The sequence below is a fragment of the Candoia aspera genome, chromosome 6 (assembly GCF_035149785.1).
Source record: "Candoia aspera isolate rCanAsp1 chromosome 6, rCanAsp1.hap2, whole genome shotgun sequence".
NCBI classification, from domain to species: Eukaryota; Metazoa; Chordata; class Lepidosauria; order Squamata; family Boidae; genus Candoia; species Candoia aspera.
In genome coordinates, this window is record NC_086158.1 from 39,176,962 (window position 1) to 39,199,674 (window position 22,713).

General features: G+C 39.0%; 1 protein-coding gene across 1 annotated transcript in view; it reads right to left on the minus strand.

Annotated features, from left to right (window-relative positions):
- Positions 1-3,565: 3,565 nt before the first annotated feature.
- Positions 3,566-22,713, minus strand: part of RAB6B (RAB6B, member RAS oncogene family) — a 69,713-nt gene continuing 50,565 nt past the window's right edge. The window contains exons 3-8 of the mRNA XM_063306791.1: positions 19,362-19,415; positions 15,997-16,102; positions 11,632-11,743; positions 11,127-11,220; positions 10,529-10,595; positions 3,566-5,180 (exon numbers count right to left, since the gene is read on the minus strand). Coding sequence (XP_063162861.1) covers positions 5,116-5,180; positions 10,529-10,595; positions 11,127-11,220; positions 11,632-11,743; positions 15,997-16,102; positions 19,362-19,415 — 498 coding nt within the window. The 3' untranslated portion in view covers positions 3,566-5,115. The remainder of the gene's footprint in view (positions 5,181-10,528; positions 10,596-11,126; positions 11,221-11,631; positions 11,744-15,996; positions 16,103-19,361; positions 19,416-22,713) is intronic.

A 22,713-nucleotide genomic window follows, 5' to 3' on the forward strand; every position in this document is an offset into this window, starting at 1 on the left:
TGTGATTGGGAGGATCAAAGTGTCTTCAAAATGCCTTATGCCCTAGTGTCAAAATTCTCATTTATATTTCATCTCTACTCTTCTCCAGATGAGTTTTTAGAAGAAAAATAAATTACAGAGGCTGTATAATTTGTCATTAAAAAAAAAATCTTTGAATTTTTCCAGTTGTTTCTTAGAGATGTCTAATACTGATACATTCTACATTGGTTCTTTCACATCTTTGTAGGGTAATGGATTAATAGATATTAAAAGGAAATACTGTAAATGGACTTTCTGCATAATGTTAAAACATGTTCAGTTTCTTTTGATACAGTATTAAAAATGTGTGCTGTTCACTCCAATTTTTGCTGTGGATTAACTATTTGGAAAGCATATCTGAAAAAAAGTAAAATTTGTTTTTTTGGAAGAGCCCTTCCAGTGCCACTGGATGTCTTTAATTTGTGAGATTTATTTAATGTGAATGAGAATTCTATGCTTTGCAGAGATACTTTTGCCAAGGCATCAGATTTCAGACCTTTAGAAAATCTCCAATTCTCTTAGCTATGTCATTTTCTCTTTATTATTCAAATTTTGTTACCGCCCATCTCCCCCAAAAGATGGACTCTGGGCAGTAACATTTTTCATTTACTTGCACGTCAATCTATGCTTATAATTTGGATTTAGCCTAGTATGCTTGCAGTTACAATGAGCACCAGGTTTTACGTGATTTCCACCCTCAGCCTCTTGTAGGAAGGGGATTTCTCTATTTTTACAAAGTACAGAGAGAAGAGAAATCCCCTTCCTCAAAGGGGCAGGGGGTGGAAGTCACATATGCACACACATACACAGGGGAATGACATAATGTAACGTCTCCATTTCTCTGCTCTAACACTTCCTTTACAGTGTAAAGGAAGGTAGGCTATATATACCCAGGGCTGCAACTTGGGGGTGGGGGGGGGCAAGCGAGGCATGTGCCCCGGGTGCCGCACTGGGGGGTGCCAAAATTACAAAGTAAGATATGTATATTGAATGTTTTATTAATTTAATGTATAATAGAATTAAAAAACTTGCTAACACCTCCCTCACCAACTCATGGAAGGGGCAGAATCCATGTTTGTCCCGGGTGACACAGACCCTAGTTGTGGGCCTGTATATACCATTCTGTTAAATCCTATTATGCTTTGTTTTTGAGATACTGATAATGCAAATATTCTCCATGATAGCACTGTTTCTTAGATTATGAGCTCTTTTGGGAACTAAAATTAATTAGATATCACTTTTAAGGATCTCTTTTTGTTAAAGAATGCCATTCTTAACAGAAGTTCATGGATGGGGAAAATGTCTTTCTTTTAATTTATTCATTAAATAAATGGTATATATGTTTGCCCTAATATCTATTCTGTTTTGGTGTAGATGCTTATTTCCAGGTAGAAAGACCATCTAAGCTATCCATTTAATTTTATCTAGAATTTTATCTAGAATTTTGTGTCTTATTATGGGCCTCTTTATAATATTCAGCTCACTGTAAACTGTAGTATTGCCTTTTCTGTTTGTTACCAAATTCAAGAATGATCAACTTATTTACCTTACCATCCTATCTTGCTTTGATTTCTTAATTGCATTTTGCAATGGTATGTGGGAATTACCTTGGGAGTTGGGGAAGAGCTGCAGCCAGGGGAATGGTCAGACAAAAGGGAGCTTAGCCCACAGCAGGAATGTGGGCGTAGCAAATGTCTCAGAAGGGATCCTCCCTAGTTTCTTGGGCTGAAAATGAGACGGAAGAGAAATGTATTTTCAGACTTGCAAGATTCTGTTAATGTAACCTTACAATAATTAGTACATCTGGGTGTGCTTCTTGTCTGGACTACCTCACAGGGCTGACACATTTTCAGTAAGTTTGGTTTTATTCTTTAGAATTGTTCCCTTTTCATGAAATACCCTGGAGAAAGCAAATGGGACAGGGGGGTAATCTGCTCCTGGGAATACATGTGCATTACTAGGACCACTTTAAATAGTCTATTCACTTTAAAACATTTGTGTTTTCACTGGTGAAATACAGAAAGAGCATTACCAGACAAGGGTCCCAGTACATCCACAGCAAGAATGAGCCTCAAAACAGTCAGGCAATACCACTTAATCCTGTCTTCTCATTACTGTGGTCATTTTTTTTGCAATGGTGAGTGGCACTGCAGAAACCGCTATGTTTCATTCTGGTATTTTGCATGAAGATGCCTACCTGGTTATTGGATGGGAAGCCTGATTGATTTTGCCTCTCAGCATCTGGTCACCCAGAATAATTAAAAGGCGGCAAGTCTGAGTAAAGAGGGCAAAACATGGGATTGTTATGCCAAGAGGAGGAAATAGTTTCTTTTATTGGAAAGGAATTTATTTTTCACCCCAAATGGAGGGAGGTGATATTCAGTTATGGCCAGTGGCTTGCTTGTGATGTATTTGATTGCTTACTGGCCAGTAAGGGCATGATCTGATTGGCTATCAGTTTTCAGCATATACTGCAAACCTGTAGTGCAGAAGTCACTGTAACATCCTGCTAACTAAAATGGTAAAAATGAAACCTTGCTTCATTTCATCTTTGAAATCAGAACTTGGAATGGCTGATCATACAGAAATGCTCAAAGTTCTCCTTGTTAAAAAACTGTATGTTATCTTTATGACACAGTTCTGAAGACAAAGCAGAAACCAAGTGTGACAACCATGAAGTGAAGATAGCTATGGAGGTAAATAAGATGCCTCTGTCAGTGGTGAATGAAGCAAGACATGAGGCAGGGAGGTCACAGAAGTCTTGCAAGAATGATAATATCCAGGAGAAATCAGCAAGGAACTTAATAGGTCAATGGATTTGAGAAGGAAGGAAAACTCCAGGCAGCTGATCAATAGCTTTGGCTACAATTAGACAAACTAAACTGTGCATGGGATATTTCCGTAGGACTACAAGTAAGCAAAAGTAATTTCCAAAGTATACAGGTAGTCCTTGACTTATGACCATTCAATTAGTCACCATTCAAAGTTATGACAGTGCTGAAAAAGTGACTTACAACTGGACCTCGCACTTATGACCATTACAGCATCCCTACAGTCACGTGATCAAAATTCAGGCGTTTGGCAACCGGCATGTATTTACGACATTTGCAGTGTCCTGGGGTCATGTGGTCACTATTTGCAACCTTCCCAGCTGGCTTCTGACAAGCAAAGCCAGAGGGGGAAACCAGATTTGCTTAATGACCATGTGATTCACTTAACGGCTGCAGCAAAAAGGTTGTAAAATTGGGCATGACTCACTTAACAACCTCCCCATTTAGCAATGGAAGTTCCGTGTGGTTGTAAGTCAAGGACTACCTGCTTATATATAAGTGAAATGTTTTGGCTGTACAGGACTGGGATAGAAAAGTACTATTCCATAATGAAAAAAGCAACATCCTAATTACCACATTGTACTTAATCAGTGTGACACCTTCTGTAGTTTTGGCTGAAGTGACAGCTAAGATGGGAACTTGGAAAGCCACTTTCTCTGTAGTGCATCCAGAATGTGACTACATGGACTATCACACATTGATTGACAACATCTGGAGATATGTCTTTGTGTACTTTTTTTCTAGTTTCACATGTATCTGAGTTTCGTTTATTGAAGACATGACAAATCACACTTTTCCCCAACAATTAACAAAGACTTTCTAGACTCACGCACTGCAGCAACTATAATTTTTTACAATGATTGTTGGCTGCACTCTCAACCGTAATAGTAGGTGAAACCAAGCATCTATATTGTGCATGGGTGTGCATACATACACCTCTACACAGCTCTGTGTGTTAATGTATGTTTTATGTCACTATAAGACATGCATACACATGTATACAAAAATTAAATACATTATCGCTTCATCATTGCCAAGGTAATCTATGGAGACAGACCCTTTATTCTCTCTCAATCTTTGTTCGTTCATGCAGAAATTACTATCACTCATAATAATAATAAACCACCTTGAATAGTCCTGTGGGTTAAAATCAGGTGATCTTAAGGGGTAATTTTTTTGAAGTTATAGTAGTTAACAGTCCTGTTGAAATTTGGCAACTATTTTGAATTGTTTCATTAGAGGAATCTACTTTTAACAATTGAAAGCACTGCATAAGAATATTTGGGGAGTGGAAAGGAGAAACATAACTTTTTCAACCTAAATTTTATGGCGCCATTACTGATTATAGTGGTTTATTCAGGGAATAAAAGCTAACCCAGTCTCCTGATCCAAACCATGCTTGTAAATAGACAGCAGAGTCCCTGGTTTCCCATGTACACTCTATTACACATATGTTCTAAGGCTTCCATTAGTTTTAAAAAGTCACACACCTGGATTATGTGACATAAGTGAAGACCTTAAAACATTTCTGATATTATTAAAATATGATGGGGGATGGGAAGCTGTACATGCACCACAGTGTGTGCCAAGTTTTTTTCTTTGAGGATGGGGTGTATCATGGAGAAAGACTGCCACTCTTGTGAATTAGCATTCACTTATAGCTTGCTCTTCCACCCCGATATAGCTACAGAATCAGACACTTTGTATTATGTCATAATAGTTGCAACAGGATTGACTATGCTGTCACTGGTGTATAAATGGTAATGTTCAGTGAACTAAATCAGGTATTAAGTTACTACAAGATGCATTTACAGCTAATATGTTAAACCCTGAAATTAGGCAGCCTGTATAATCTTGGGGTTTTCTTTGCAAATTTTAGCTCAACTTGATGGAGACTTTTAATTTTTTTACAAATATACAATTTAAAAAAAAGTACCCCAAAAAGGATAAAAGTCCCCATCACTGAAAGTTGTATACACACATGATTAAAGTGTCTTGTGGAAAATTCTGAATTGTTTTGGCATTTTTAATAAAGTACATTATATTACAACTAAATAAAACAAAAAAGAAAAGGCTAGAGCCAGCTGTTGATTTGTGTAGTCTGAGCTTGCCCACCCACCCGCGCCCTCCCTGCCCTGGAGAGGCACTGAGAGAAAAGAAATCCTCCCCATCCAATAACTCAATTTGTATTTTTAGGAAGCTAACCAATAGGAAGCAACACAACAAGCGTGGTGTCAAATGAAGCTGACAAATCCTGCACTTTGCATTAACAAGAACACCCTCCTTCACTAGCCGGTGGTTCCTGTGGTTTATCCAATTTAATGTCAATCACTGAAGAAAAGGGTTAAGGGAGATAAGCAAAAACGCTCTTCCTTTGGTTATTATGAAATGAGTGTATTCTTTGAAAAAACAAGATTTCATTACAGATTGTAGTAAGCCAATATTAATTGACAGCATCAACCCTGAAGGATAAGCACTATCTGCCCTTATAATCACCTTAAGTACGCTATAGAGGCAATTCTGATTAAAAAACAAATTTGTACACTGCTAAGAATGCTTGTATCAGAAGGACTAATTAGTTATCTCTTTCTTTACCCTGAAAACATTAAGAGTGCCATCTCCATTTCCCTCTTTAGGACCGGTCTATCACCAACCATATGGCAATCTATGATGGAGTTAGGAAATGGATTATATAGCCAAGTGTTGCATCTGACATTTAGTTAACCACTGGTAGTAGTTAAAATACAGAACCAGGAGACAAAAGAAGACATAAATCAAGCCATAATTCATCTCCCTATTCTGTGAATAAATTATCTGTACTTCTAAGTGTAAATAGTTCCATAGAAAAAAATTGGGTGGAATTTCTTCCTGAACTACCCTAGAAGACAGATATTCACTTTAAAAAGCAATCCAAGAGAGGTATTTTGTTAACAGTGTAAAGCACCCATATCAGTATAGATGTCTAAAACTGTGTCCCTTGGTAAGGAAATCAAGACTCAGCTACATTCATGCTTCAGAGCAGAGCGCTGAGCTTCAAGAGATGACATCGCTTCTCTGTTGTCCTTAATTGGTCACAGTAAAGGTCTCTCCTCCTCTGCACGGCAGGTGCAAAGTCCAGGCTGTACTTTCTGCATGTGCTGCTGACATATCCAACATATACCAAACTCAGTCCAGGCCCCTAAGGGAGCTGCCCTTTCCCAAAATAAAAGGCAGGAATTAGTCTAGAAGACAGACATTATCTCTCTTTTGCTACAGGGCATATGCCTTTTTTTCTGCCCAGAGAAGTATTTACTGGTCTGGGTTGTTTTTAGGACCTTTGGAGAAATGAAAGTAAGGGTTTTCAGGTGTCCCACTGTACCTCCCTCTCTTGCATGAGTACAGGATACATTGTACTGAAATTGCAGAGGCTGCAGCTTCCAAAACCTTGGATGTGGCCTCTGCTGCTGTTACTGAACTGTCATTATTAATGTGACAGAAGGAAAAATAATGAATGGAAGAAACCATCACTGTCTAGATTGCATGAGTGCAGGCCTCAGGTTGAAGGTGGTGAGATGATGTATCTTAGTCCTCATCTTATGACCATTCATTCAGCGACTGTTAGAAATTATGATGGCACTGAATGGATGGTGATTATGACCAGTCCTCAGAGTTCTGGCCATTTCAACACCCCTGCAGTCACATGATTGTGATCTGGGTGCTTGGCAACCTGTTCTTATGGCCAATTGCCTAGTGCCCCGCAATCACATGACTGCTGTTTGCAACCTTCCATGCTGGCTTTCCCAGAAAGTCGAAGCGGAAGCCAGCAGGGAAGATGGCAAGTCGCTGGGGTAAGTCTCCCGTACGCACGAACTCTCCCCCAACCCCTCTGCACCTGCACCATGCTGATCTGCACCGCACCCCTGCACACCCTCCCCGATCAGTGCAGCACACCTCGCAGACCTTCCCTGACCCATGTGATGCTTCTCATGTACCTCTGTGCACACCCTTGCACCCTCCCAGACCCATGTGGCGCCTCTCATGCACCCTCCTCGACCCATGAGGGGCCTTTCACACACCCCGTAGCATCCACCTGCCCCCCCCCCCCGGGAGCAGCCACTTTCCTGCCTGTGGTCCTGGGACTTGCAATTTCCTGCTGGCTTCCCCACTGAGTTTGGTTGTTGGAAGCTGGCAGGAAGTTGGTTTGCCTAGTGACTATGGCACTCAGTTAACAATGGCAACCGGGACTGCAGGGACTGCCGTTGATAAGTGATAAGGCTGCGCTTTACGATCACATCGCTTAGTGACGAAATTCCAGTCCCAGTCACTGTAGTAAGTCGAGGACTATCTGTATCCCTGCTTAAAAAACAGGTGATGAAAAAGACTAGGTTGCTGCCTTCTCCATAGCCTGGTACTTTTTTATGACCAGGGAGAGCATGTTCTAATTGAGAAACAAGGGCGTTTATATAAGACATCTTAGCCATCCGTTGCTACTCTGGGATAATCTGTTATCCTGGTAAGCCAGCACAGGTCAACGAGAGATGCTTCCAACAGGTGTGTAGTGGCCATTTTTGATGGATCCCCAACTGCCACGGCGATGGCTAGGAAGCTATGACCACCTGTCCCATTTTAAAATCTTCTTGATTAAAAAACCCCAAGCATACAAAAATCCATACTGCAATTGGGGGTGGTGCCACTGCAGACATAACTGGAGATCTAGCAATTTTTTGCCCATTTCACCTCCCCATGCAGGAGGGGAGGAGTCAAGGGTAATATAAGAGACTGAGTTCCTGCAGCAGCCCCATTTTTGCAAAGCTGCTCTGGAACTGTCCCTGTGCTGGAAGCTTATGCCTTCATTTTAAATGCTGTGTTTCTCAACCTTGGCAACTTGACGATGTGTGGACTTGAATTCCCAGATTTCCCCAGCCAGCATGCTGGCTAGGGAGTTCTGGGACTTCAAGTCCACACATCTTCAAGTTGCCAAGGTTGAGAAATACTGTGTTATAGTACATTTGATAAGGAAGACCGAATGGCAAGATGTGTATAATCTGAGTACGGCAAGCAAAGCCCAGGTAGGGAAAAAAAAATCAGCCAAGCCCATCATTCCTTTTGGTAAAAGGCACATGAATGAGCTGACATTTTATCAGAAATCTCAATTTCTGATATCTCATTTGTACAGGATTTAGTTTTTCAATAATTAATGCACTACCTCCTCAGGAAGATAGCTGAGCAGCAGGCAGTGTAGAAAGTTCAAATTATGTTTGTGATTGCTGTGTAAGCAAATAAAATGGAAATGGAAAAACAAATTTGTAAAAAAAAAATTCCCAAATTGAACATTGTGATTTATCAAAGACACAACTGTTGGCTCTGATTTGGGAGCCATTGCAGTGATTGACTGACTGCTTTCACAAAATGAAGAGGTGGCGTAAGGTTAACCAAGGAAATATAATTCATATCTGTTAACACGAAATAAACTAAAACCCAGATAGGAATGCTGAAGTAAGATGTTTTAAAGCTCTTTTAAAGTAGTGTTGGCATGGTCACTCAATGTCTGCTTCTAGAGTCAGTTGGCACATTAGATAGTCTGCTCAAGTTAATTTCTAAATCACGCTCATTTGTCAAGAACAGCAATTCAGGGAGAAGGAAGACTTATATGGCCCTCTTGCATAACTTACACAAAGAATGTTAGCATGGTATAAACTGCCCTTAGTTGGCAAATATTCTGTGTATTCTCTATTTCCTGCCAGCCTCAGAGACAGAAGGAAGTCATTACTGCTGGGTTTCATTTAGAAACCATCAGCTAATCTCAAATAAATAATGGTTAATTGAACAATATTCATTAGTACTACTCTGTGCTAATGCTTTCCTTTGGTGTGTTCATCTCATAATGGGAGAAATGAGATTCTGAGTTAAATTTAACAAGGCCATTTTGTGTGTCTGAAGAATTCACAATAGGAAGGAAGTGGTTGGCTGATTCTTCACCTGCCTTCTGATACCCTTGCAGCGCAAAGCTGCATGGTACCAAGACACAAAGTGCAATGGCTTGTGCAGCCAGTCTTTCCCAGTAGGAAAACACATCCAAAACAATTTGAAGCATCTTCTACGCATCAGTGATTAAAAATTCTGAAGACATACAACTCTTGAAAGATTTGAAACAAATATGGAATCAGCACATGGATTTGTGACACTTTTCAAAACAGCTGCCTTTTCAAATCCACACAGGTGGATCACTATATAGTTATCTTGAGACTAACTATAAGCACCCACACACACACTGCATTGTTTGCCCATAAGCTGAAAAGGTTTGAACTTAAGTAGCATTTTTCTTGATAAATACTTTACATTAAAATATAGGGAAAGTTATATTTCCTCCAAGATAATAAGCACCAAAAGTTCTGCACCAAGAAAAGCTGAGTTCTAAATGAATGTATCCTTACGTATTTACTCATTGTCCCTACTGTACTCTCTGTTGACTGAACATAAAGGGAGAGGCAAAGGAGAGTGCAAAACCCAATTTTGTGGGCACTGATAATTATGATCAGCCTGACATATTGCTCACTTTCAAGTCCTTTACTGCAACCACTAAGGACTACCTTTCATTTAAAAGCCTCAATACTATCCCAACTTTAATTTTAATGCAAACTGAAGAAAATTCTGGGGGATGCAATGCTGTTTGTATTGAGGCAGCATTACAAATAGCCTAGATCAATTTTTCAGGCCACAAAATTTGGTTTAATTGACATTATACTTAATGAACTAACTGAATTATTCCCCAGTCTTGATATAAAAATTTGTATTGTTCTTTTATTTCTGCACTCTGTCAGGCCAAAGGATATACTGCCCATGGCAAGAGATAGACCTTAGATTAGAACTAATGTTCTTCACATTTTTTGAGCTCTGGAAAATTTGGAAATTTGTATTATTTTGGTCGGTTCCATTAATTATTTCACTATGCTGTAGATATTGGATTGTATTGACTTAATAGTTAAAATAGTTTTTTCCTGCCCCACAAGATCCAACAAGAGGGGCATGCCTCCAGCTCTCTTCTGTGACACAGTGTCATCTTGTGTGATCCAGGTGACACGCCTTCTCTGTTGTAGCACCTGCCCTATGGAACAGTCTTCCTCTGAGGTCTGCATGGCCCAAACTTTGCTGGCCTTATGGAAGGTTGCGGAGATTTGGCTGTTCCCACAGGTGTTAGGGCCAAGCTGCTAGAGGAGCTCGACATGTGTTTTTAGGGCTCATGACTTGCTTTTGAGATGCCTCAGATCTTGTATTCTGTTACAACTACGTTTACAGTCATTGTATTTTTCTGTTCTGCTTTTATATTAGTTTTCTGAACTGTGATTAGCCTCTCAGAGTTATTTACTTAAGTTGCAGAGCAATACACATTATTCTAAATAAACAAACAAATAACACTTCCCCTATTCCAGCCACTGATAATGGGAGTTAAGTGAGCAGTGGAGGAAATCTCTTCAAGTTTAAATTAATGTGGAAGAGGAGAAGATATGTAACATATGTAACATATATACATGTTACATATAAGGCTGTAACATACAGCCTTATTACTACAATCACAAACTAACCTACCTGCCAACAAAGCCACTTTAAATATCCCATTTCTTATTTATTTGAATTACCTCTGAGTTCCTGAATGGGAAATGCTATGTGAGAAACTGCTGTCCTTAATTAATAAAGGATACTCCCTTCTTTACTCTTCTCTTGAACACTCTCCATCCCTGGTAGGGCTGAGGCAACACGTCGGAAGAGCTAGAGAAACCGAGGCCAATGGGAAATAGGGTTAAGGAGCAAGAGAAGCAACAGTTAGGACCTTTGCATTCAAATGCAGTTGAAACTAGCAATCGTACTGTGCGTGTGACATTTATAAAAGAAGAGCCCCATGCTGTCTTCCACTAGTGCATTGGCTGAAGGTACAAGAATGAGCGCTCTTCAGATTAGTATCAGAGGCAAAGCCCTTCTACTGAGCAGTGAAAGCCACAGGTTTCTAGGAGGCATCATTTCAATTTCTAGCATATGAAGTAGTAGCATTGGAGATCCAGCTACTGTAACTGCAAAGCAGGAAAGAATTAAATAAAAATGAACTTTGTATAAAGAGTATTAAGTGATCGCATCCTGAAAATGCTCAGGTCATGAAGGCCTATGGGCTACATAATGCTTTTCCCTAACAGAATAACCAGCTGTCTGTATATTCCCTCTCCCCCAAATTCTTGTTATGTATCCTTTCTCATGCATAGAAAATGCACAATTTCTTATGTGTGCCCAAGAACAAGCATGCTTTACCTGTTTTACATTGTATCCTGTTTTTGCACTTGTCTCAATAAACATGACATTCAGTTCTTTAGCTTTCTGTTCCCCTTCTTCAATGGTAATCTGCCTAGAGTCAGACAGAGGGAAAATGGTAGCTGATTTAATGCAGCTGGGAAAGGTGGGGAAAACAGGATCAGTTGGAATACCTTGGAATTAGGATCAGCCTTCTTCCATAAGAAACACAAGAAGAAACCACTCTATGACAGGTTTCTCAACCTTGGCAACTTTAAGATGTGTGGATTTCAACTCCCAGAGTTCCCCAGCCAACTCCCAGAATTCTGGGAGTTGAAGTCCACACATCTTAAAGTTGCCAAACCCTGCTCTAGGAAATCTGTTCCCTGACAAAGAGAGACCTTAGAGGTCTTCCATAGTATGAGGTTTATTGCCCTTCTTCAATTTTTCTGTATATAGTATAAAAAAATTAACAGTCATCTTCCGCTAGCAATGCTTCCCTTTCATTCTCATAGTGTGTATTTACCTTTTATCTGCAAGGTCTGTCTTGTTGCCCACTAACATAATGATGACATCACTTCCTCTTTCTGTTCTGACATCATCAATCCATTTGGAAGTTTGTTGGAATGAATTGAGATCTGTGAGAAAAATAGAAGGTGGGTACAAGGCAAATGTCAATCTTCCCAACAGACAATGGAAAGGGCTTAGGTGATGGATTTGGAGAATTTTAAAGAAAAATATTTCTTAGTCACAGTGCTGAATGAATTTGATAAAATGCCTGTGCACCTAACTTGGGGATGGAGAAGCTGTAGTCCCAAATATTCCTGAACCACAACTCATAATTTCTAGCCAGCAAGGTGTGGGACACTGGGAGCTTTACTTCACCAACATCTGGAGAGATCCAGTTCCCCTCCCTGGATTAATCAGTTTGAGGACTATAGCCTTCATTTTGCCATTTCATGCTGGCTGTTGATGATCACAGGCTGGAACACTGGAACACTGAAATGCAATGCTCCCTTCACTGTCATGTGGGCATACGACAGCATCCTCTCCTGATGTATCACTGGAGCAGAGTGACTAAATATTGAGCTTAGGTTAAAATCTTTATATGTGAAATTTATAGGGGATTTTGGGCCAATTACTAAAGCTACCTCACAGGATTATTTGAAAATAAAAGAGAACTTGGACAGCTGATTGGATTTCCATATAGAGAACCTGATTTCCTTGGGGAAAGGGTGAAATAGATAAAGATATATGAAGAATTTGTACAGTAAAGAAGTGCTATCAACTTTTCTGCCTATTTTATGAGGCTAGAGCAAGGAAGAAATAAAAGTGAATCAAAGAAATCAAAACCAAGGTTTTTGACATAAACTTCAGGACAGTGAGAGCCAAAGGGGAGAAGGCTTGAACAACAAAATGTTATACAAGATAGGTTATTTTGACAAGGACAGGAATGGATAGGAAGTGAACAGGGGGATGGAATGACAAAGACTTGTTGCTTTATTATAATGCTAATCCAAACTGAGACTGGGCATGACATTAAATGCTTTTTTCACTACAATGTGCATTAGAATGTTCTCAGCAACACCTCGTTTATGCCTCTGGAAGAAAAGATGGAACTAATGCCAACTGAGGAACTTTATCTCAAGTAGCTGAATATTTTTGGTTAGAACAACAATGTAATTATTACTCCCCCTCCCCCTTAGTCAATTATTTGATTTTAAAACATGCATATCACATGCAGCATACATACAATTCACACCTAATTAACCTCAAGCAGGAAACAGAGCTGATATTAACATGTTAAGCATTTCCATACTAGCAATTTGCAGCAGCATCCAGCCCTTGGTTTGGTGAAATATCTCTTATGAAGGAAATTTTGTATCAGCACAGAATAAATGCCAAGTAAAGCAATGCTCTTTTTCCCACTATCTTTGTCTTTTAGACTATTTGTTCGCATGTGTCTTTTATCCACACAGCTAGTTTCCTGTGTGTACTTCATTGGCAACAGCTTCAACTGCAGGTTCTAAGATGAACAAACCATGACAGGAGGCCCTGGCCCCAGCTTTCTTATTCAACAAATCACTGATGCCTACATTTTTTTCTGAGAGAATCAGTTGCCAATTAGACACAATGCAACTATAGCAACCAAAGCAGTGGTCTCAGTCCTTCCAAAGCAATTCATTAGAAAAGGAACATTTATATTGAGCCACTTTTGTCTGCTCACTCAACTCCCTTGGTCAGCTGGAACCACCTGAAGGAGGCAGATCCTCCTTTCTGTCACTTTCCAATTCCTCTTCACTTCAGTAAGAGCAATAAAACTGCAAGAGATGGCTTCAGAAAAGGTTAGAGTGTGCATGTCAGAACCTGGATTCAGGCTTGTCAACATCAGAAATATTTTATCTGACAACTCCTTCAGCATGGAGATGGGTTCCTTGGAAGGGAGAAAGTGAGTGCTATCTGAAAGTCATTGGTCACTGAGGGAACTAAACTATGGAATTTGCCCCCAGGAGGTTTGTGGATGGCCACCAATTCAAATGGCTTCTAAATGGGAGTAGACAATTCATGAAGGATAACCAGTAAGTGAAGGTTAGATAAGTTTAGATCCAGGAAGTCAAGTTCTTATGAAGAATCTCTTTAGATGGTTATGGTTATTTCAGTGGTGAATCACAATATTTCTTTCTTTCACCACACCACCATTCCCTGATTTACAAGCACTTTTTACAGACCAGGCAAAAATACCATTGCTGATTAAAAAAAGAATTATTATGTACTTATGCAATCTGGCATGTTTAAATGCTTTAAATCACAGCTCCAGCATAGTTACAGAAATCAAATGTAATTGATTGCTCTCCTGATGTTAAATACTGTTTCTTACAAATAGTACTGCATTGTTGTAGAAAAACAATTGTTTATTTCTGAAGTCAAAGTAACAACATAAGCATCACTAAATACAGAGATATTTATCTATCCTGGCTATAATATACTTCCTTAAACAACAGGAAATGGAGATGAATGGAAAAAAGTCAGCCCCAGTAGGCTCCTCTGAGTAGGTCAGCCAGCCTTATCATTGCTCCTATCATCTCTGCCGCTCCGAGTTATAATTTGAAAGCACTCTGGCACAGGGCACGGGACTTTCACCCTGAGATCTAGTCCAAGCTAAATCACTGAGGATAAGACTACTGCACTTATATCCTGCGTATAATGTATAGTCATGAGAAATACATTAGTGAACTCAGCCTTAGGTCTGATCCAGGGGACTTTTATTATGAATTGGATCTGCAAATGTGGTTAGAATGAGTAGATCACACCTAGGGAGACCAGGATTAAAATCCACATTCAGCTACAAGGTGCCATGTGGTCAATCACTCCATTTCAGCCTAAATGAGGATAAAATGGGTATATGTAAATACTATAGACACTTAATCATCTTGAAGAAAGAATGGGATATAAATGTAATAAATAAAAGAAATATAAGTACACGAGGATAACAATATCAAAGCAAAACTGCAACAGGTTGTTCTGTTGGTGGCAGTTCAAGTCCATCTTGGGCCACAGAAATATTACAATGATAGAAACTGCAAAGGAAAACAGGAGTGCAATCAAAAGTACCATTGCCCTAGATGCAAACATGTTAAAGGGATGTAAACCAATGTACCATTTAAAAAAAGACCCACAGAAATTTATACAGCCTCTATAAAAATACTGATTAGAAGATATTTCAGTGTTTTGCCTGTTTACTAGTTTCACTCACCCATAAATCAACTCATCTTTACCCTATGGGCCATCAGTGTTACATACAGAGAAGGAAATAATACTCTTAATAAGATTTAAAAACCATTGCCCTAATTTCACAGGAAGGAACCAGCATATAGTTAAAGGATTCCTGGTTTACTTGGCATGAGACTTCCCAGTGGTGTCAAGCCTAATAATGCTGGAAGCAGAATGTGGAATTAGAGAATACTTATTCTGACTATCAACTACTCCTTAAGGCAGTGTTTCTCAACCTTGGCAGCTTTAAGATGTGGGGACTTCAACTCCCAGAATCCCCCTGGCTAGGGAATTCTAGGAGTTGAAGTCCACACATCTTAAAGCTGCCAAGGTTGAGAAGCATTGCCTTAAGCATGTCCCTAATATTCATTCAACTTCTTAAGAATTAGCCTTCCCCAACCTAGATATACAGGTAGTCCTCGCTTAATGACCACAATTGGGACCAGAATTTAGATTGCTAAGCGATGCGGTCATTAAGCAAACCCAGACCTGATTTTACGACCATTTTTGTGGCAGCTGTTAAGCAAATCACCATGGTCATTAAGCAAACCACACAGTTCCCTACTGATTTTGCTTATCAGAAGCCAGCTGGGAAGGTTGAAAATGCAATCTTGTGATCATGGGATGCTGCAACCATCGTAAATGCATGGTAGTTGCCAAACACCCAAATTGCAATTGCATGATTGCAGGGACACTGCGATGGTTGTAAGTGTGAGGAACAGTCTGTAAGTCATTTTTTCAGTGCCGTTGTAACTCCAGATAGTTGCTAAACGAATGGTCATTAAGTGAGAACCACCTGTACTAGATTACAGTTCTCCACATAAGGGAAGCTTCACTTCAATAAGACTAAAGGGCACTTGACTGGGGAAGCTGCTAAGGAGAACACTTAACATTCTTGCACCCTACTGCAGTTTAAAATATTGTGATAGCATAAAGAAGGAGAACAGAACCAAGCTCTCCATTGTTACATCCTTTCAATACATGGCTTCTAATGTAATCATTTGTTTCACTTTATACTGAGCCATGTGATGTGCTATGGTACAGAGAGGACCGATAATTGAACTAACAAGTGCCTTCACAGTATGCTCCATTTAGACAACCACATCCAAACTTAACTCACTTGTGATGTCATAAACCACCACGGCTACTGTAGAGTCACGAATGTAACTGGGAATCAAACTTCGGAATCTCTCTTGGCCTGCTGTGTCCCAAAGCTGCAACCGCACCTGCCAGGGCCAGGGGAGGAGAGCAGCAGAGAGAGAGACATATACACATACACACACACAATTAGGAGAAACAGATATAAACAACAGGAAGAAGAGAAAACAAAAGTGATAAAAGAATTAAACAGAAGAGGCTTCTAGCCATGTGTCTTGTTTTTAAAGGGATCATTTAATGTTTTATCCATATGTTTTGGTTATTCAAAGCATTATTTGTAATCTGATGTAATGCTCACATGAGATTACGAACATGTCCTTTTTGGGTATTTCTAGCATATCGAACACGCATAGGAAGAAAGACTTTCCATCTATAACTTGTGTATCAGTTTTCCCCAACCTTTTCCCTTAAGATATGTTGGCCTTTGGAGGGCACCAGGCAGGTGAAAGGTTGCTGCATGTTTTGATTAGAATAAAAGTAGTGACTCCCTGTGAGAAGAACAGGGAATATGAAAATACGAAATAAGGAATATTTGAAGAGAGGAGGAGGAGGAACTAATTTATGTATGGAATTTAAGGAAAAAAATCTTTAAAATTTTGGTCATATATATTATCTGCTTTAACTTGAAAAGGTTGTCCATCCATGGTTTAAAGTATGTGGTTGAAACATCTAAACATTCTTATTTTAAAAATTTGGCATCTTTAGAACATGTTATAATATTAAAAAATGTTGTGACTATGAAAATTATGATATAAGGAACAAAAAGAAAAAGGCCATTGAAATAAGAATTTGAAGGAGAGATGCAGAAGTGTAATAGTAGGTTTTAAAAAGCAATTGGATCAGACTACAATAGTATCACGAAAGACACAGCCAAGTTTCACTGGAAAGAAGGTATGGGCAATGTACATTTGCACTGATTTGTGAGATTTGCAACATGGTCTGTAGCTATCTGGACTATTAGAGGGACCAGGATGATCAGTACACCATGAGTATTCAGCATAGTGTCAGCATAACATACAACTGGTCACAAGAGTTTTATACATATACACAAATACAAACCTACTTAGGAATTTTTGTCAGAGGAATGCCTGACCAAACCTAGTTGGAATGCTGGCAGCCTAGCCTATGGTACATTTGGCTTCGTTGTTTTTTTCTAAGTTTGCAGCATCTTCTGAGGAAAGGACAATAGAAATGAGAAAGCTGTTCATGTTCCAGCCACTAGATCATACAATCTCTGGGGCAGCTTAGGAAAACTTACCAGTGTTTTTCATGTATCTCTATTACACTCAGCCTGTGATTTTCATAAGAGCAACTGGAAAGCCTTGGAAACAATCCAATAGGCCTAAGATGGATGTTTGAGTTTGCATTAACACTGCACGAGACAGTTAGATGCTACTTATTAATGCTGCTGCTTCTCTCTCATTAAAGCTACTCCCATCTGTGTTGACATTGGATTATCCTTGCAAAAAGGTTCTACCAAAATTAAATCAAGATTTTTTTAAATAGTGACAGTGACATTTCTAAGAAAAAAGGAGAAACCACAAAATATAGGCACCTAGGAAAAGCTTCATAGTAAAGGGGCATGTGCCCTTCTTTGAAGGATTGCATGTTCCATCTCATCCCAGAGCTGGCAGGCAATCATACCACCTTTAATCTTGCTGCCCACACAGTGCATCCAGAAGCAGGTCTGTGCTGCACGGCTGTTCATACAGCTTTAATATGCATTTTAAAGGCTGTGACTGGTGATTCCCTTGGCTGAAATTTCAGCCCCTGGAATTCCTTGGGGAAAATGCATATGTATGGGGGGAAGAGAAGATTACCTTCCAATGGGACTGTCTCAGCCTGGTCTCCATGTGAATGAATATAACAAATTGGCTTGTGTGGCCAGTAAAGGGACCTGATAAAAATTCCCATAAATCAGAGGCTCTTGGTTTTGAACTGCTGGCTAATATGGGATAACCTCAATGCCTCTTATTTACACAATGATCAGGGCACTAGGCCTTAGAGGCCCTGTGGAAGCAGACTGAAGTTTCCAGACTGGAGTTTCATCATTTCCTTAGATGAGCCAGTAAAGATAGGCTAGCTTCCTTGAAAGGTACTTGCCAACTGCTCTCAGTGTTTCCCAGCAAGACACAACAGAGCAACTTTGGTATCCTTTGTGTTTTAAGAACATACATACATGCACACTGATGAAGAGAATTGGGGAGGCTCAGATGTTTAGAGTCCCACATGCAAGAGTGGGCCACAGGGAAAGAGTAAGATGAGATCCACATTCCATCTGCAGAACTCAAGAAAATTGACAAGGGATTTTACCTTTACAGTTGAAGTTTGCAAACCATGTTAGAACATTCAGGGTAGGCTGCCCTAGACATACAAGTCTATCCTTCTGCACCATAGAACAGTTCTACTGCTATGTGCGGCCTGACATTCTCCCTCTATCTTTTTTATCAGGCAAACCCTTAAAACAACCTCCCTCTTTGAATTCTCTACAATACCCTGTGGGGAGGTGGCAAATGTCCACTGGTTTTTGCAAGCAAGCTGATCTAGAAAAGGTTCCTTAAAGAGAGAAAGGTTAGATCTAATAGGGAAATTACTGCTAACTAATCTGCACACTAGAGCAACGGGCAGGAAGACTTGACTACATGCTAGGGGTAAGAAAACAGAGCCTTGGATGGAAGACTACCAAGAAATATCACATTTTGACAGAAAGTCAAAAATACATCCAGAAGAAGGCAATGGCAAATCACTGCTGTACTTTTGTCAAGCAAACTAAATGATGTACCCATGAAGCCACCTGCAATCAAGTTCGATTCAAAGATGGTTTTACTTTATTTATTGCTATGGAAGGAATGCAATGAAATTGCATATCCCTAAACTAAGATTTAGCCAAAATCCCAGATAAATGTTTTTGAGTTTTAGAGTAGTCCATGGGGTTTGTGGTCATTACTATATATGATCAGGGCACTAGGCCTTAGAGGCCCTGTAATCTATTCATGGGAGGTGATAACTGCGAGACAGAAATCTGTTCATTTGTCTTACTTCTGCATCACAGAGAGCAACAGCAGAATATTGTGAAAAGCAAGAAGAGGCAACGTGGAAAGAGCGTGATTGCAATTCTTTTTAGGGCACCACTGTCTAAGAGGGTCCACTGAAATATATCAAAATCAACCTACTACTTGATATGAAACACCATCAGTGGATAAGTTAATTAATAGTTTGGTCAAATAAGAGGGGTTTAGCATGGAAATCCTCTTGGTGTTTGCCCACTACTTCTGTCTGAATACAGAGCTTGAGAACAGCAGCAATTCAGCAGTTCCTGCCACTTACTGTCCGATCTTCCAAATACATGGTTTTAGATAGGAAGTCAATTCCAATTGTAGCCTGTAAGAAAGAGGGGAGATGTAAGAAATGTCAGTAGCTATTTTGATTCAAAATTAATTTTACATTGTACTGCTTCAATGGAAACAAGTGCACTCAAGTATTACAGCATGCATAGTGCGATTTCCCCCCCCTGTTGAGTATCAGGCTCCCACACCATATTATAGACTTTATAAACAAGACTTCAGAAAGTCTAAATTTGAAAAGAAATTTAATGGAGGGCTGTTATTGTTAAAGTAGACCCAAAGCCTCCTTGAGTATAGAACAAAGAAGCAGAATTATTAGGGCACAACTTACACAATGATGTTCTGTCATACATAGAGTTGCCCCTTCAATTTCCCAATATATAGATTTATCTCAACTACTTTATCACTGTTTCCTGACCCTATTCCTCATAGTGTGCGCCTAGGGAGTAATACTGTTTCAGCATTAATATCTGAATTTCTTTCTTTGAGTATAGTACGCTGTCAACCAGCCTTCCCCAATGTAGCATCATCCACATCACATCATCACTATACCTGCTGTACTCCCTGGAGGTATTTTTGTTTTTTAAGTATGGCCCTGGCTATAAAAGAAAATGCACACACTTGATATAGTATATACAAATACTAGTCATTTTCTATTACTTGATTTCACACTGATTTCCCAGCCAAATATGCAAATTGTAGCACTCTGTGTGTGTGTGTGTGTGTGTGTGTATATATATATCAACAAAGAAAAAAAAGAAAGAACATAGTATATCATTATAATATTAAACAGTTACAATTCTATATATATCTAATGAAAATATTGCTCAGATATGTATATATTTCTAATACACTTATAACTATCATAGTTTTTTTAACCTACTGTATTTTGTATAAATGAGTCCCATATTTTGTTATACTTGCCAAACAAAGTCTACATCTATAGGCAATCTGCTCATAGGTGGCAAGTGCAATCAGGTGTTCAATCCATTGAGTAAATAGGGCCATAGATTTATCTTTCCAATGCTGCAATATCAGTTTTTTGGCCATAGTAAGGGCACAGAGAATCCATTTACGTTGTCCAGTTGTACTAGGTATGTAGTTCAAGAGAATATTACCCTCTGAAAATTTTAGCTTTTGTTGCACAATCTTATTTATATAATCCACTACTTTCTCCCAAAACTTAGTAAGTAAAAACATTATAAAAACATGTGTTTTAAAGAAGCATTATCCTTATTACATTCCCAACAAAATGCTGTTTCTGACAGTCCTTTTCTATACAAACGTAATGGAGTCTAATAAATTCTAAATATTACTTTTTGTTATATAAGTCATAATTTGAGGCCCAATAACACTCTTGCTATAGAAATTTAGACACTTTCCCATTGTCTAGGCAATATAGGAACCTCTAATGCTTTATTCCACTCATTTCTTAGCAACTGCATATTAAATTGATTTGATAACAAATATCTATAAAAATTAATAGTAGGGGTTTTAGTTTTAAAGGATTTAACAAGTTATTCTAATATCTCAGGTGTCTCAGAAGTTGAAAATGCTGCTGGTCCAAACAATGTTGTTAACAAATGCTGTAACTGTAAATATTGCCATTGGGTTACATCTGATAGACGATATTTATCTCTTAACATATAGTACGTTAAAAATTCATCTTCATCATCTATCAGTTGGTCCAAAGTCAATATCCCTGCTTCCATCCAATTTTTCCATATCCACCATCTTTTTCCCAATTTTTAAAGTTGGGTTTCCCCATAGTCAATTTAGCATGGGAAAAAGGGTCAAATCTTTTTTTTTATTAGACATTACGTTCCATAATTTTCTGACCGACGTAATTGTTTCCAGAGATACTAGAGTTTTAGTGTATTTACATCCTAATACTGTCCATCCAACCAAAGGTGCTATATATGTATATTGCAAAGTTGCCCAAATTGGAAAATTAACACCAATTGTTGGTTTCCAGTATTTAATACTTGACAATAGGTAAGCTTGATGATTTAGCTCCAGATTCAGAAAATGAAATCCTCCCTCATTAATTGGTAATTGCATTTTCTGTAAAGATATTCTTGGAATCAAAGAACCCTATAGAAATTTTCTAAATGAAGAATTTATTTTCTGAAAATATTTTCAAGATATATAAACTGGAATTCCTCTCAGAACATAAATTAAATTTTGTAGCTCAGTATATGACAAAGGAGCTCTAGAACCTCATGACTACAGAGCTGACCAGTGTAATTAAAAGGGGCTGTCACAGAGCTCAGGTGGAGAAGTTTGGATTTCAAGTCATATCTGCTTCTGGGTTTAGCTGATTAATCAAACAGTGCATGCTGCAGTCTGCAAAGGCATTCTCTCCAGAGGCGGCTGGCCAATATTTACCAAGCCATCACAGCACTGGCTCCATATGGTTTGCACTCCACAATGAGCTGAGTTTATCCAAGTTTTTTTTAGGAATGCAAAAATAGAATTTGAAAATCAGGCAGCAAAAATCCATCTTCTACTGTTGGACCCAAACGGCTGTTCTAAGCTACTGAATGATACAGCTCAGACATCCAAGAGAGCCTTTCCAGTTACAAGTGTGGCACAGCAGAGGAGGAAAGAAATAGATGGAATCTAATTTGCACATTTTCATGACCCCAAGGGCAGCCTTGTTTTATTCTGCCCTACCTATTATTGCTATAAAAAAGCAACATTAAGCTATAGTGGAGGAAAAATAAAGAGGGAATCCCATGGCCAAAAGTTATATTCAACACTTATTTAGAACTTCTGGTTGTTGCTGAGGTGAAGCCATTTGGTGACTGAAGCCATTTAGTGGCCTGCTAGAACCACCTAATGGAGCCAGGACTTCCAACACTGACATCTCACTAAACCAATTGCATTTCAGAGGGATTAGTGTTTGCCTTCATGAGGCTCCCATAGCAACAGATAGTCTGGGTGAGCATGAATTCTGAGTAATTGCATATCCTCCCACTTAAATATGAATGCTCATCTTATTTACACATTGCTCTCTATTGTATCCATACAATAAGGGTACAAATATTCATCATCGATTCCTGATAAAATAATGAAGACCAAACAGCAACAAACAAGACACATAAAATATACAAATGGCAGTAACCAAAAAACTTACAAGGCAGAATCTCTTGGAACCTAGAGGGGAGAGAGCCAGAGATGGTTGGTGGATGGCATCATCCACCCACCTTTGCCCCCTTCCTTAGATCTAATTGGCTCATCCTTGTTTGGTCTTCACTTACATAAAATTTGGCCTCTATTTCACCTACCTGGGGGACACCAAGTATTCCTGGTGAAAGCCTATCACTCTTCCA